At 48.1% G+C, this 11098-nt stretch overlaps 1 protein-coding gene across 1 annotated transcript; it reads left to right on the top strand.

The window, feature by feature from the left end:
- The first annotated feature begins 780 nt into the window (after positions 1-780).
- On the top strand, positions 781-3889 carry LOC107207914 (fibulin-2-like). The gene is made up of 2 exons (XM_015635658.2): positions 781-1006; positions 2570-3889. Exon 2 carries the CDS (start codon positions 2574-2576, stop codon positions 3069-3071), a length of 498 nt encoding a protein of 165 aa, XP_015491144.1. The 5' UTR covers positions 781-1006; positions 2570-2573; the 3' UTR covers positions 3072-3889.
- The last annotated feature ends 7209 nt before the right edge of the window (positions 3890-11098 follow it).

The following is an 11098-nucleotide window of genomic DNA, read 5'->3' as shown; positions in this document are numbered from 1 at the left end:
TGAGCTAGCTCTGTGGGGGTTCTGGACCAGAGGGATGGGGGTTTCCAGGCTCCAAGAGCCATGAGAGGGAAGCAGGAGGTGGATGAAGGCCAGGCAGCATCCCAGCCCACTGTCCTGAGTGCAGTGCCCAGCTCCAGTGCTCCCTCGACCTGCAGCTCCAGCCCAGGCTCTTCTCCTAACACCTCCTACTCCAAGGGGTGAACGGCTGTGTGCTCCCAAAACCCTCACTGCTTTCCAGTCCCATCTGCCCCAAGATGCCTCTGCTCTTCATCCCTCTGTTCTGCAAGGCTGGGGGTTCATTTCCAGTGAGTCCATGACACCAGGGCAAGACATTTCCACACCAGGGACCAAATGGGAAGAAGAAGATCAGGCTGTCTGTGCTGCTCAGGGCACATGAAACTCGTGCACCCCTCCTCTGCTGAGATCCATGGCCTTGGCTCCCTGCAGCTTAATCCAGAGGAGAACAAACCCCAAGTGCTTTAAAGGGTGCACATCAAGTGTGTGGCACAGGGGGCCTGCCCTGTCCTGGGAAGGTGTGTGGACACAAGGACGTGTGCTCTGAGAAGGTCCATGCCCACCACCAGCTCCTGCATTTTGGGGTGCATCACCCCAGAGCTGGCTGCATTTCAGCTGTGCTGCCTTCCTAGAGCTTTTAACTCATTTTGCCCTTTCTGTGGACCCCGGTATCCCTGTCCCCAGCAGTCTGTGAAGCCCAAGGGGCTGCTGATGCTTCAGGAACCCTGGTGAAGTCTGGGCAGAGCGGCGTGGGGACAGACCTGCAGAGGCTGGACACGCCGGATTAGCCTGAGCTCAGACTGAACCAACACCACGAGCAAGATAAGCATCTTGCTGGCCCTGCCCAGCACCTTGGAGGCTTCCCCGCCTCCCCTTTCCCCCCGCCAGGGTTTCACCGTGCAGCCGCATAAATAGAGGTGCTGGGCGCGCTGTGGGGCAGGAGCGGGGAGCGCACCCCAGAGCCCGTCCCGCCTGCCCGGCCACCCTGCAGGTAACCCGGGAACCTCGGGCACTGGGAACGGGCCAGGGCCAGCCTGGATCCCCAGAAGGGAGGGGGAGGATGGAGGTTTCCCCAGGAAATAGCGGGAGGCTGATGCTGCCCAGTGCCAGACCCATGGCGCGGTTCTGCTGGAAATTGGCTCTGCCAAAGGTGCCCAATTTCACTGCTGGGTGGGGTCAGATGTTTCGGCAATGGATGGGACTGAAGCTGATGTGGCTGAAGTTGGGGCAGCCAGGAGGGAGCTCTTGGCTTGGGGAAGGGAGATCCTTTCCAGCAGCAGCTTTTCCATGGGGAGCATGTCTGGGTTCTGTGCCAGTCCTCTGGGAACAGCAGTAAAATAACCACTGGATTAAAATGTGTGAATGAAAGGAAGGGGCAGAACAGTGAACTCCAGCAAAGATAAAGCAAGTCTAAGTAACTTAAACTAGCAAAAGCTTGCTTTAAATCCGGAAAGCCTTGAAAGTATTATTATTTTTAAAAATTATAATGGACAGAGTCTGTGCTTTCAAGTTTTTTCTTTATGGTTATGCAATTTGCAAATGTTTTTGTTAAAGAGATGTTAAGAAATTGTGAGTAGCTGCATGCCTGCAAGAGTAGGAAATTTGGCCTATCAAAGGGTGATGATATAAATGTAATCAAAGCACTGGGGCAATGGGAGAAGAGACCAGACCTGGAGAGACCCAGTGCAGGAAGGAAAAAGGTGTATTTAATACAGCAGGACGTAAGGTCACTCAGACAGAGGGAAGGGATCCAAAAATGCACTTAAAGGAAAAACTGAATCTTGAAAAACTGAAAAATAATAAAAAAAAAAAGACTCCTCAGCCTTTAAACAGGAAAAGGATTCAGTATGGGCTGCCAGGTGCTGCACATCCACGGTGTGAGTGGAGAAGGAGGAGGGAGCAGGCACAGGGAGGGAATTTCGTGCCAGGACTGACTCTCTGAAAACAGGCTGGCCAAAGAAATGGAGAAGACAAAGAGCAGAGTCCCACAGGAATGCCCAACACTGGAAACATCTTCCTTAAGAAAAAAGAGGTTTTTCCAGTTGAAACGAAGATGGAGTGACCTCCCTTGGTTCCCTTTGAAGGAGTGAGGTGGCTGGAAAAGGCAGGCAGTGAGTGGCACAGCAGGACAGGCTGGGAGCTGACACCCAGACCTGGTGCCTGGAGCAGCCACAGGACAAGCCACCAAAGCAGACAGAGCTTCTTCAAGCCCTTCTTCTGTCCAGGCCTGAATGCCTTCTAGGATCAATTAATTAGTCATTTAAATGTCAATTATTAGCATCAATATGAGGGTGAACAAGACGCATTTGCTAGTTACTGAGCCAAAGCTCAGTGGGTGCTGCAGTGTGGGCTCAGCCTGGGTGCCTCGGGGTGGAGGACACCGTGGTGGAGCCAGGATGGGCTTTTGGGGATGAGAAATTCTGGTTTTGGTGCCGGGCAGCCACGGGCTTGTCAAGGACACAGGGCCGCATCCCCTCGGTTTTACACCTTGGAGAGGCCTCAGTGTGCCCACGCCCGGTGTGACACCGCTCCCATTTCCCCCATTTCCCCTCAGAATCATGGCTCTCCCCGGCGCCCTTCGCCTGTGGCTCGCCTGTCTCCTGCTCAGCAGCGCGGCCCCCAAACCCACCTGTGACCCCAGTGCTTGCGGCCCGTGTCCCGAGGGGGACCCTGAGGGGACAGCCAGCCCCGCTGCTGGGGGCTGCTGCCCGCCGTGCCCCCCGCCCTGCCCCTGCCCGCCCTACCTGCACGATGACTGCGACATGCAGGGCTTCTCCAGCGTCCCCGCCGGCCGCTCCTTCTACATCGACTTCGGCCGCAAGCTGTGCACCTGCGGGCCCGGCGGGGACATCGCCTGCACGCCGCTCTGCCCCAGCCCCGGGCCCGCCTGCCTCGCCCTGGGCAGCCCGCGGGCCGACGGCTGTCCGCAGTGTGTGTGCTACGACCAGGAGGAGATGGCCGTGCCCGCCGGCACCGTCACCATCCGCGGCTCCCAGCGCTGCAGCTGCCCCGAGCAGGGCGGAGAGCTGCTGTGCACATCGGGCAGCCCCCGCTGAGGCCCTCGGCCCGGCTGCGGGAGGGCACCGCGGCCTCGCCGGCAGCAGAAGGCTTCCCGAGCTGGGGGGTGTCCTCGCTGAGAGGCTTCCAAGCCTCCCGGAGGATTTTGGGGGCTGTTATGGGGAGGGGGAGATGCCAGGTTCTCTGGCGAGGTGTCTGGAGGGGTGAGCTTGCTTGGTTGTGAGGTTTGTTCCACGGGGCTTAAGCTGACTGCTGCTAGCGTGTAACCGGAGCAAATGCAGCTATTTATTTATTTGGAAGATGATTCTGCTTTTGTATGTGTTTGTGTTTATATAGGCTGTTTATATTAAACTCGCTCCTCCCAGGAGCCAGGCTTTTTCTTCCTGTAATTCCATCAGGTTCCAAGTGGTGGGAACAAGATCAGAGGGCTGGCTGGCTGATGGCTTTTTCTCTCCAATCTCTTCATGAGGTTGGAATAGGGGGTTAGCACAGATCTGTGTTCTTAGGAGGCAAACCCCTCTCCTGTGTCCATTCTCCGGAGCAAAGCCGTGTCTCACATGAGGATGGCAGCAGTCAAGGCTCAGTCCTTCACAGCCACCTTGATCTCACCCAGGGCTGACCCCATGGTCAGTCCCAGTTTGGCAGGAATGCCCCAAAGTGTGACTTTGTCTTCTGGATACGGACACAGGATACAGGAGAACCACATCTTCTGAGTGCTTTGACATGTATAAACATGCACACGCATAAATGAATGTATCTATGTATAAAACCTATGTATATCTATGTATAAAACCCACAGCTTCATCAGGCTGTGCTATTAACACATGGTAATTGTTTAAGGATTGAATAAAGTCAGTGTTACCAGTGAACTTTTGAGGGCTTTACTGATAAGGAGACATGTACTTTCCCCTTGTGCTAGCTAGTGGTACTTAGGCCACACAAGGCTCTCTCCAACCACCTTGGATCCAGGCACAATTAAATGTGTCCCTCAGATTGTTTTAATTTTCTTCTCTCCTGCTCTAATGCTGTTTGACTGCAAAAAAACCAAACAACAGTGAGCAGGTGGGATTCAGGTGGAGGGTCAGGAAAAAGTTGGAGGAATCAGGTGAATTTGGCTTTTGGGTTGCAGCAGGGGTCTCCATCAACTGGGGAAGGGACCTTAAGAATCACCCAGTTCCAACTCCCCTGGCACAGGCAGGGACACCATCCACTGTCCTGGGTTCCTCAGAGCTCCATCCAGCCTGGCCTTGGACACTTCCAGGGATGAGGCGGCCACAGCTTCTCTGGGCAACCTGTGCCAAGGCCTCACCACCCTCATAGTGAAGAATTTTTTTCCATATATCTAAGTTAAATTTCCCTTCTTTCAGTTTGAAACCATTCCCCCTTGTCCTGTCGTACCAGACCCTTGGAAATTGTCTCTCCATGTTTTTTGTAGGCCCCTTCAGGTACTGGAAGGCCACAAGGAAGTCACCCCAAAGCCTTCTCTTCTCTGGTCTGAACAATCCCAATTCTCTCAGCCTTTCAGCTGCTCCATGTTTCTGTTGCAGGGAAGGGGGGTTTGACCTGACAACACTTCGTCCTCTGCTCTTCCCCATTTGGTGTAAAAATCTCAGTTTTTAGTAAGGTTAAAGCTCATTGTCCACCTGGCAGACACCAGACATCCCACGCCACCATGTCCACCAGCAGCACAATAAATTCTTCCCCTTACAGGTTTCTAATTACCTGCTGTCCAGGTATTTACAAATTGCTGAAGGAATCCACATCCTGCGTGCCCTTGCAAGGTGAGGGTGTTTGAGTCCATGGGGTTGGCTCCCTTTAGTGTCTGCCAAGAATTTAAAGAGATCAGGACGAGTGTGGGAGCGCAGTGATGGGTTTTGCAAGCACAGGGATCATTCAGAGGGAGTCATGAGGGATTTGGAAAGACTCCTCACTGCCTGGGGAGGGTGGTGGGCTGCTGGGGTTGTTTATCCTTTGTCACACATCTTATCTGTCTCACTGCCCGCTGCTTTGTGTGACTGATAACCTTGGAGCAGGGGGGAATGACCGACAGATGGGCAGCCCCTGCATAATATTGGGTTTGTCTTCCCTACACAGTGTCAGCACGGGAACAATGAAAGAGTTATTGTTTAAATATCTCTGCAAAAAGGTCCCTGTCGGCTCCTTTGCAAGCTGCTCCTTGGAGGTGGTGCAGAGTTTCTTTGCTCTGCCCCCTCCTCTGATGTGAAGATACCTTCTGTCTCCAGCATCTCTGTCTGCATTTCATCACATTGAAGGCACTAGGTGCATTATTTTACTTTTACCATGAACAGCACAGGGAGAAAATTAAAAACTCACAATGGTCAGTCAGAATTTTTTCACTTAAATTTAATGTCCTGGGGTTTGGCATGCTTTGTTTGAATGGGTGTTGTCCTGGATTCTCCAGTATTAATCCCTCATGTGTTTATCTGCAATTTGGACACAGAATGGCTGGTAGTATTTGTATTTTTCCAGATGAGATTTTCCCCAGTCTGGGCAGGGGTGTAGTTTTGTGGCTGCACCTTCACATGGTCACTGTCAGTGCACCAGAGCCAGGCACGTGTTTGCAGGGACGGACTGTAAATGTTTCTCAAGAGCAGAGCAACACACAGACTGATGTGCATCCCTAAATGGGCCCTGAGAACTGAAACCAAAGCTGAAATTTGCCAACTCCTAGCAAGAACTCCTTTTGCATGTAGAGCAATCAGGTTTTGGGGTGTTGTTTGTAAAAGATCATTACTGATGTTTAGTTAGTTGTGGAAGGGACAGGGCCTTTCCTCATCCTGTTAATCATAAAATGACTGATTTAAATAGAGCCGTGCTTCAGCCCTCAGTCCTTTTATGAGCCCTCTCAGTTCCTGCCTCATGAGGCTGTAAAACATTAAAATATTCATGAATGAAAGCCCATCAGGAGGCTTCCTTTGGGTACAACTATGTCAAGAAGTTGAAGTGTTTGCCCAAGTCCTTCTACCTTTTCCAACACCCTTCCAGAAGTGAATTCCTCAGGTGTGGTTTACCAGCTTTAGCACCCCAGACTACATTTGCACAGCCCAGGTGTGTGGGGCTGGCTGCCATTTGGTTTTTTCCTAGTTATTATGTCTTAAACAATCAGAAATCTTGATCCATGGCAGGTTCTGCACTGCTGATTTCTGAACAGGATAAGAACAGAAGTTTCCTCAAGGATTCCCTAATTTAATTAGAATTAACTCAGTGTCACACATTACCAGTGTTGGTAATGGACTGATTACATCCCCCTAGAAATAGTTTTTCTTTAAAACTAGGGGGAAGGGAGAAAGGTAACGTTTGACACTTTTGAATGTGTTCATTATAGGAAATTTTAAGCTGCCCTGACATGCCAAAGGTGCAATGAATTTATGAACCAGCAAATGGCACAAGGATGGGAACTACACACACACACAAGTGTATTTGGGTTTTTATAATTTAATAGGGAGGATTTCTGCATGTTTCCCTAAAGTGTGCACATTTTGTGATGCAGAATATTGAAACATGCATTTCTAAGCCTAAGACCTTTTACTTGTGCAACACATTATAAAAAGCTTCTATGTTGCAAAAATGCCATTCAGTCATTTAGGAAAATAATATACAAGTTGTTTTAAGGCCAAAGTGATTTCAGTGGGACAATGGCCTCGAGCTGTGCCAGGGGAGGTTCAAGTTGGACATCAGGAAGAATTTCTTCATTGAAAGGCTTCTCAAGTATTGGAAAGGACTGCCCAGGGAGGTTTGGAGTCCCTGGAGGTGTCCAAGGAATCTGGATGTGGCACTCAGAGCTCTGGGCTGGGTGATGAGGTGGGGTTTGGTGAAAGGTTGGGCTCTGTGATCTTGGACATCTTTTCAACATAATTGATTCTGTGATTCTGGTCTATGATTTAGCTTCAACATTGTACATCTACACTAAAAACAGCTTTTTAAAATCATTCTGATATTACATCCATAGCAGCACCCACAACTCAGTTCTCCAAGGCTGTTGGGCTTTCTCCAGCAGCTGGCTTTGAATCCTGGAGTAATGATTTGCAGAGTCATTATTCATGGCTATTCACAGTTCAGAAGTTCAAGAGACACAAAAAAAGTCCAGGGTATGTAATCAAGGATTAATTGTTGCCAGTTTCCAGAGAAAGGAAGGAGAAAAAAAAAAAAAAAAAGGATAAGAATACAAACCCAGTTGTTTGAAAGCAGAATGGAGGATCTTAGAGGGAAATTATTGTTCCTGTAGGTGCTGAAAGTGTCCCTGTGTGTGCAAGTGAGTCAGGAATATCGTTCCCCCCCAGCATCTGAAAAGCTGGGAGAGCAGCATAGGCATTACCTAACAAATGCCAACCCAGTTCCTCAAAATCTTTGGAATTTTGCCATTCTGAGTTTCATTTGATGATGATGTTTAAGATTTTCAAGAGCTTTTAGGTCTCGATCCAGCTACAGTACTGAGTTAAGAAACTTAATCAGAATCAGCTGTGCAAAATAGTCCTTTTGTGTATTAAAAAAAAATTAAAAAAACAACAGAAATATTCTCTCTCCTTCCCGGCCCTAATTGGGATCCTGCCTGTGGAACCATATATACTGCTAAGTATCTTAGAAAAATCAGTACCTGCACAGTAATTGAATTTGTAATTACTGTAATTGCACAGATCAGTAAGTCTTCTTGTTTTTCCTGTGTGCCAGCCCCTGCTGAGAGCAAGGAGTCTAAATCTTAAAGACCAAACAGGGCCATGAACTGAGCTGTGCAGAAACATGAGGAAACAGAACTTGATGAATGTTAAGAAATTAAAGGAAGTGTCCACAGTTTGTAGCTCATAGTGAGAGGTTGCAGGAGGAGGGACACACACACCCCTCGAGATAAAAGTGGCATAGAAGTCAATCACTGGTTTCTTAATCACAGAATAATTAAGGTTGGAAAAATCCTCTGAGACTGAGTCCCAGCTGTGCCCGATGCCCACCTTGTCCCCAGCCCAGAGCCCTGAGTGCCACGTCCAGGTGACACCTCCAGGGATGGGCACTGCAAAGCTCCCTGGGCAGCCCCTGCCAAGGCCTGAGCTCCCTTTCCATGGGCAAATTCCTGCTGCTGCCCACCCTGAGCCTGCCCTGGCCCAGCCTGAGGCCTGAGCTCTCCTCCTGTCCCTGTTCCCTGGCAGCAGAGCCCGACCCCCCCGGCTGTCCCCTCCTGCCAGGGACTTGTGCAGAGCCACAAGGGCCCCCTGAGCCTCCTTTGCTCCAGGCTGAGCCCCTTTCCCAGCTCCCTCAGCCCCTCCTGGGGCTCCAGCCCCTTCCCAGCTCCGTTCCCTGCCCTGGACACGCTCCAGCCCCTCCAGGGCTCTCCTGCACCAGCCACAACTGGAGCCAGCCCAGCACAGAGGGACAATCACTGCCCAGTATGATCTGCATATTTCTTCACAACTCCTAAAAATCTAACTTGAAAAATCCTTGGAACTTAGCAAAAAATTATCTAAATTAATTTTTTATTAACACAGTCACATTTAGTATATGCATCAGTGTGTATTTAGGATTCAGGATCAACTTAACAAAAAATGTGCAAGGAATAATTTTCAGGAGTAGGTCCAAGGGACTCAGCTCCTGCTTTGTGCCAGTGGTGACACCAAAGTCCAACACAGAAGGTAAATACCCACAGATTTTCCCTGATTACTTCACAAGCCCTAGATCACACCTCAGTTGCATCAGGAAGACAAACCAAATTTCACCTGCAAAAGTCACATTGCTTTCAGGTTTTAGGAGGGTATCTAAATGGTGATTTTTCATTTTGTGTTTTAAATATACCACAGATGTAATCTCACATACTTCACACACTCTGAACTTGCATGAATTTATATACAGATAAGTAAATACCTAATATGTGTCCCAGCCATATTGTTGGGTTGTTTTTGCAGAATCCTCATTTCACACTGATTGTGTAGCTTATTCTCCTTTGTTTTAGCTTTGAGGATATTGCTCTGGTTTTTACAAAGAGAGTTATTTAGGAACAGCCCTAAATTGCAGAATAGAGGACTTTGTAAACTGATGCTCCACAAAAGCAAACCAGCTCACCAGTTATTTACAATTAAACTTCTGATTCCTGTAATGGCTTCTCGAAGAGGGGATTTATCTCTCAGGGAAATTTGAAACCATCCAACTAAAAATACTCAATATGGGACCTAATTTAGTTGTTATAATCATATAACCACAGAATAGTTTGGGTTGGAATGGACCTTAAAGATCACCCAATTCCAACATCCCCTGCCATGGGCAGAGAGTTTCCACTATCCCAGGTTACTCCAACCTCCATCCAGCCTGGCCTTGGACACTTCCAGGGGTCCAGGGACAGCCACAGCTTCTCTGGGCAATCTGTGCCTGTGCCCCACTACCCTCACAGGGAAGAATTTTTTCTCATATCTAATCTAACCCTGCTCTCTCTCAGTCTGAGAGACAACATTCCCCTTAGCGCTTTACAGGTGGGGGATTTTTTTGTTGTTTATTCATTTCAGATTAAGGAAAAAATTGCTCCCTGGCAGCAGTGGAGTTAAAATTATTTTGTTATATCACCAGGAGTTACTGGCACTACTCTCAGACACTCTTCTAATGCCAGACAAGGAAGTGATAAATACTCCTTTGTCTAGAACACAAACTACTCAGCTCTCCACAGATTAACCCTCTAACCACAAAATATTATCTATAATCAGCCCTCTTCCCTTCTGGAGGCACTCATGGGTGTCACCGTGCCAGATGTTGGGGAAGAGATGGCAGGAATAAATAATGCTCCAGTACTCAGCAGAAGTAAATCCTGGAGTACCCACATCTGATTTAATCTCTGCTGAGCAGGACTCGCACGCTGGATATGAAAAGAGTTTGAGATTCTTGCTTGAGTAGAATCTTGTAATAAAGGAGCTGCTCATTTCCTGAAGATTGCTGATTTGGTAGAACATGGTAATTTTAGAGATGTATTACAATCTGGCTAAACAAGTTAACACATGGGATTTGCAGAGAGGAAGTGTTTTCAAATAAGTCACTACCATATATGCTTGGAACCATTACTTGAAGTTTGATGTCCATGCCATTTTAATTAATTCAAAACAACAACAACAAACCCCTCCCACCCAAAGTCACAAACATTATGGACTGTTTGCCTGCTAATTCTTTCTTTCATCGAAGCTGCTCCTGCAATACAAAAGTGTAATAAAAATCCCCACACTGGTAAGAACGAGTAAACATTTTTTTTTCATTTGCATAAACAAGAAACCCCGAACAAATACAAGGGCCAAGGACTTTCCCTGGCCAGGAACTGGTTAAATAGTTTGAAACTATGCTCAAGATTTCCTGAAAACATATTTGTCTTTCAGCCAAACAATACTGTTAAAGCAATGTAAATGCTTTGCTTCCAAAATGTGCTTTTTCTGTTCACAGAGAGCAGCAGTGTAAAAATAAATCATCCATGAAGCATATTCTCATTTTTAATTTCATCCCTTGATAGATCAGTTGCTTCAAAATCCCTTAACAACCAAGGAAAGAAAGGTTACAGGGTTCACATTTTAAAGATTGTCGATTGTACAGACCCAGTGCTGCTAATCCACGGGCAGGTTACGGCTGCTTCCGTCACGACCTGAAACACTGGATTTTATTAACAACCAACTATGAATCTTTATGGGCTTCTACGAGGTTGGAAAGGCATTTCCCTGCCTTCTCACACCTTGCTTTTCTCTAGCAAAACCAACTGTGAGCACTCAGCAGGTCCTAAAGAACTGTGCCACAGAAGAAGAACGGATTTTGTATGTCCAGGTGACAGGAATGAACAAATTACCTGATTTGGGCAATCACCAAAAGCACATCAGTGCCATGGACCATCAGGTTACTGTAGGACTTGAAAATTAAACAACCCAGAAGGTCTTTGCAGGAGTTTAGCATGCCAAGGGCAGGGGAGGGGGGGAAAGGGATCCAGGCTGAGTTTGAGTTTGGCAGAATGAACCTGCTTTTGTCGCAGAGGGAAGAGCAAAGTGTGTCCAGCTGATGGTTGGATGGCCTGCACACCACACTAAATGTGCGTGGTCATGGA

The sequence above is a fragment of the Parus major genome, chromosome 1 (assembly GCF_001522545.3).
Source record: "Parus major isolate Abel chromosome 1, Parus_major1.1, whole genome shotgun sequence".
NCBI lineage: Eukaryota > Metazoa > Chordata > Aves > Passeriformes > Paridae > Parus > Parus major.
This window is presented reverse-complemented; position numbering and strand designations above follow the sequence as displayed.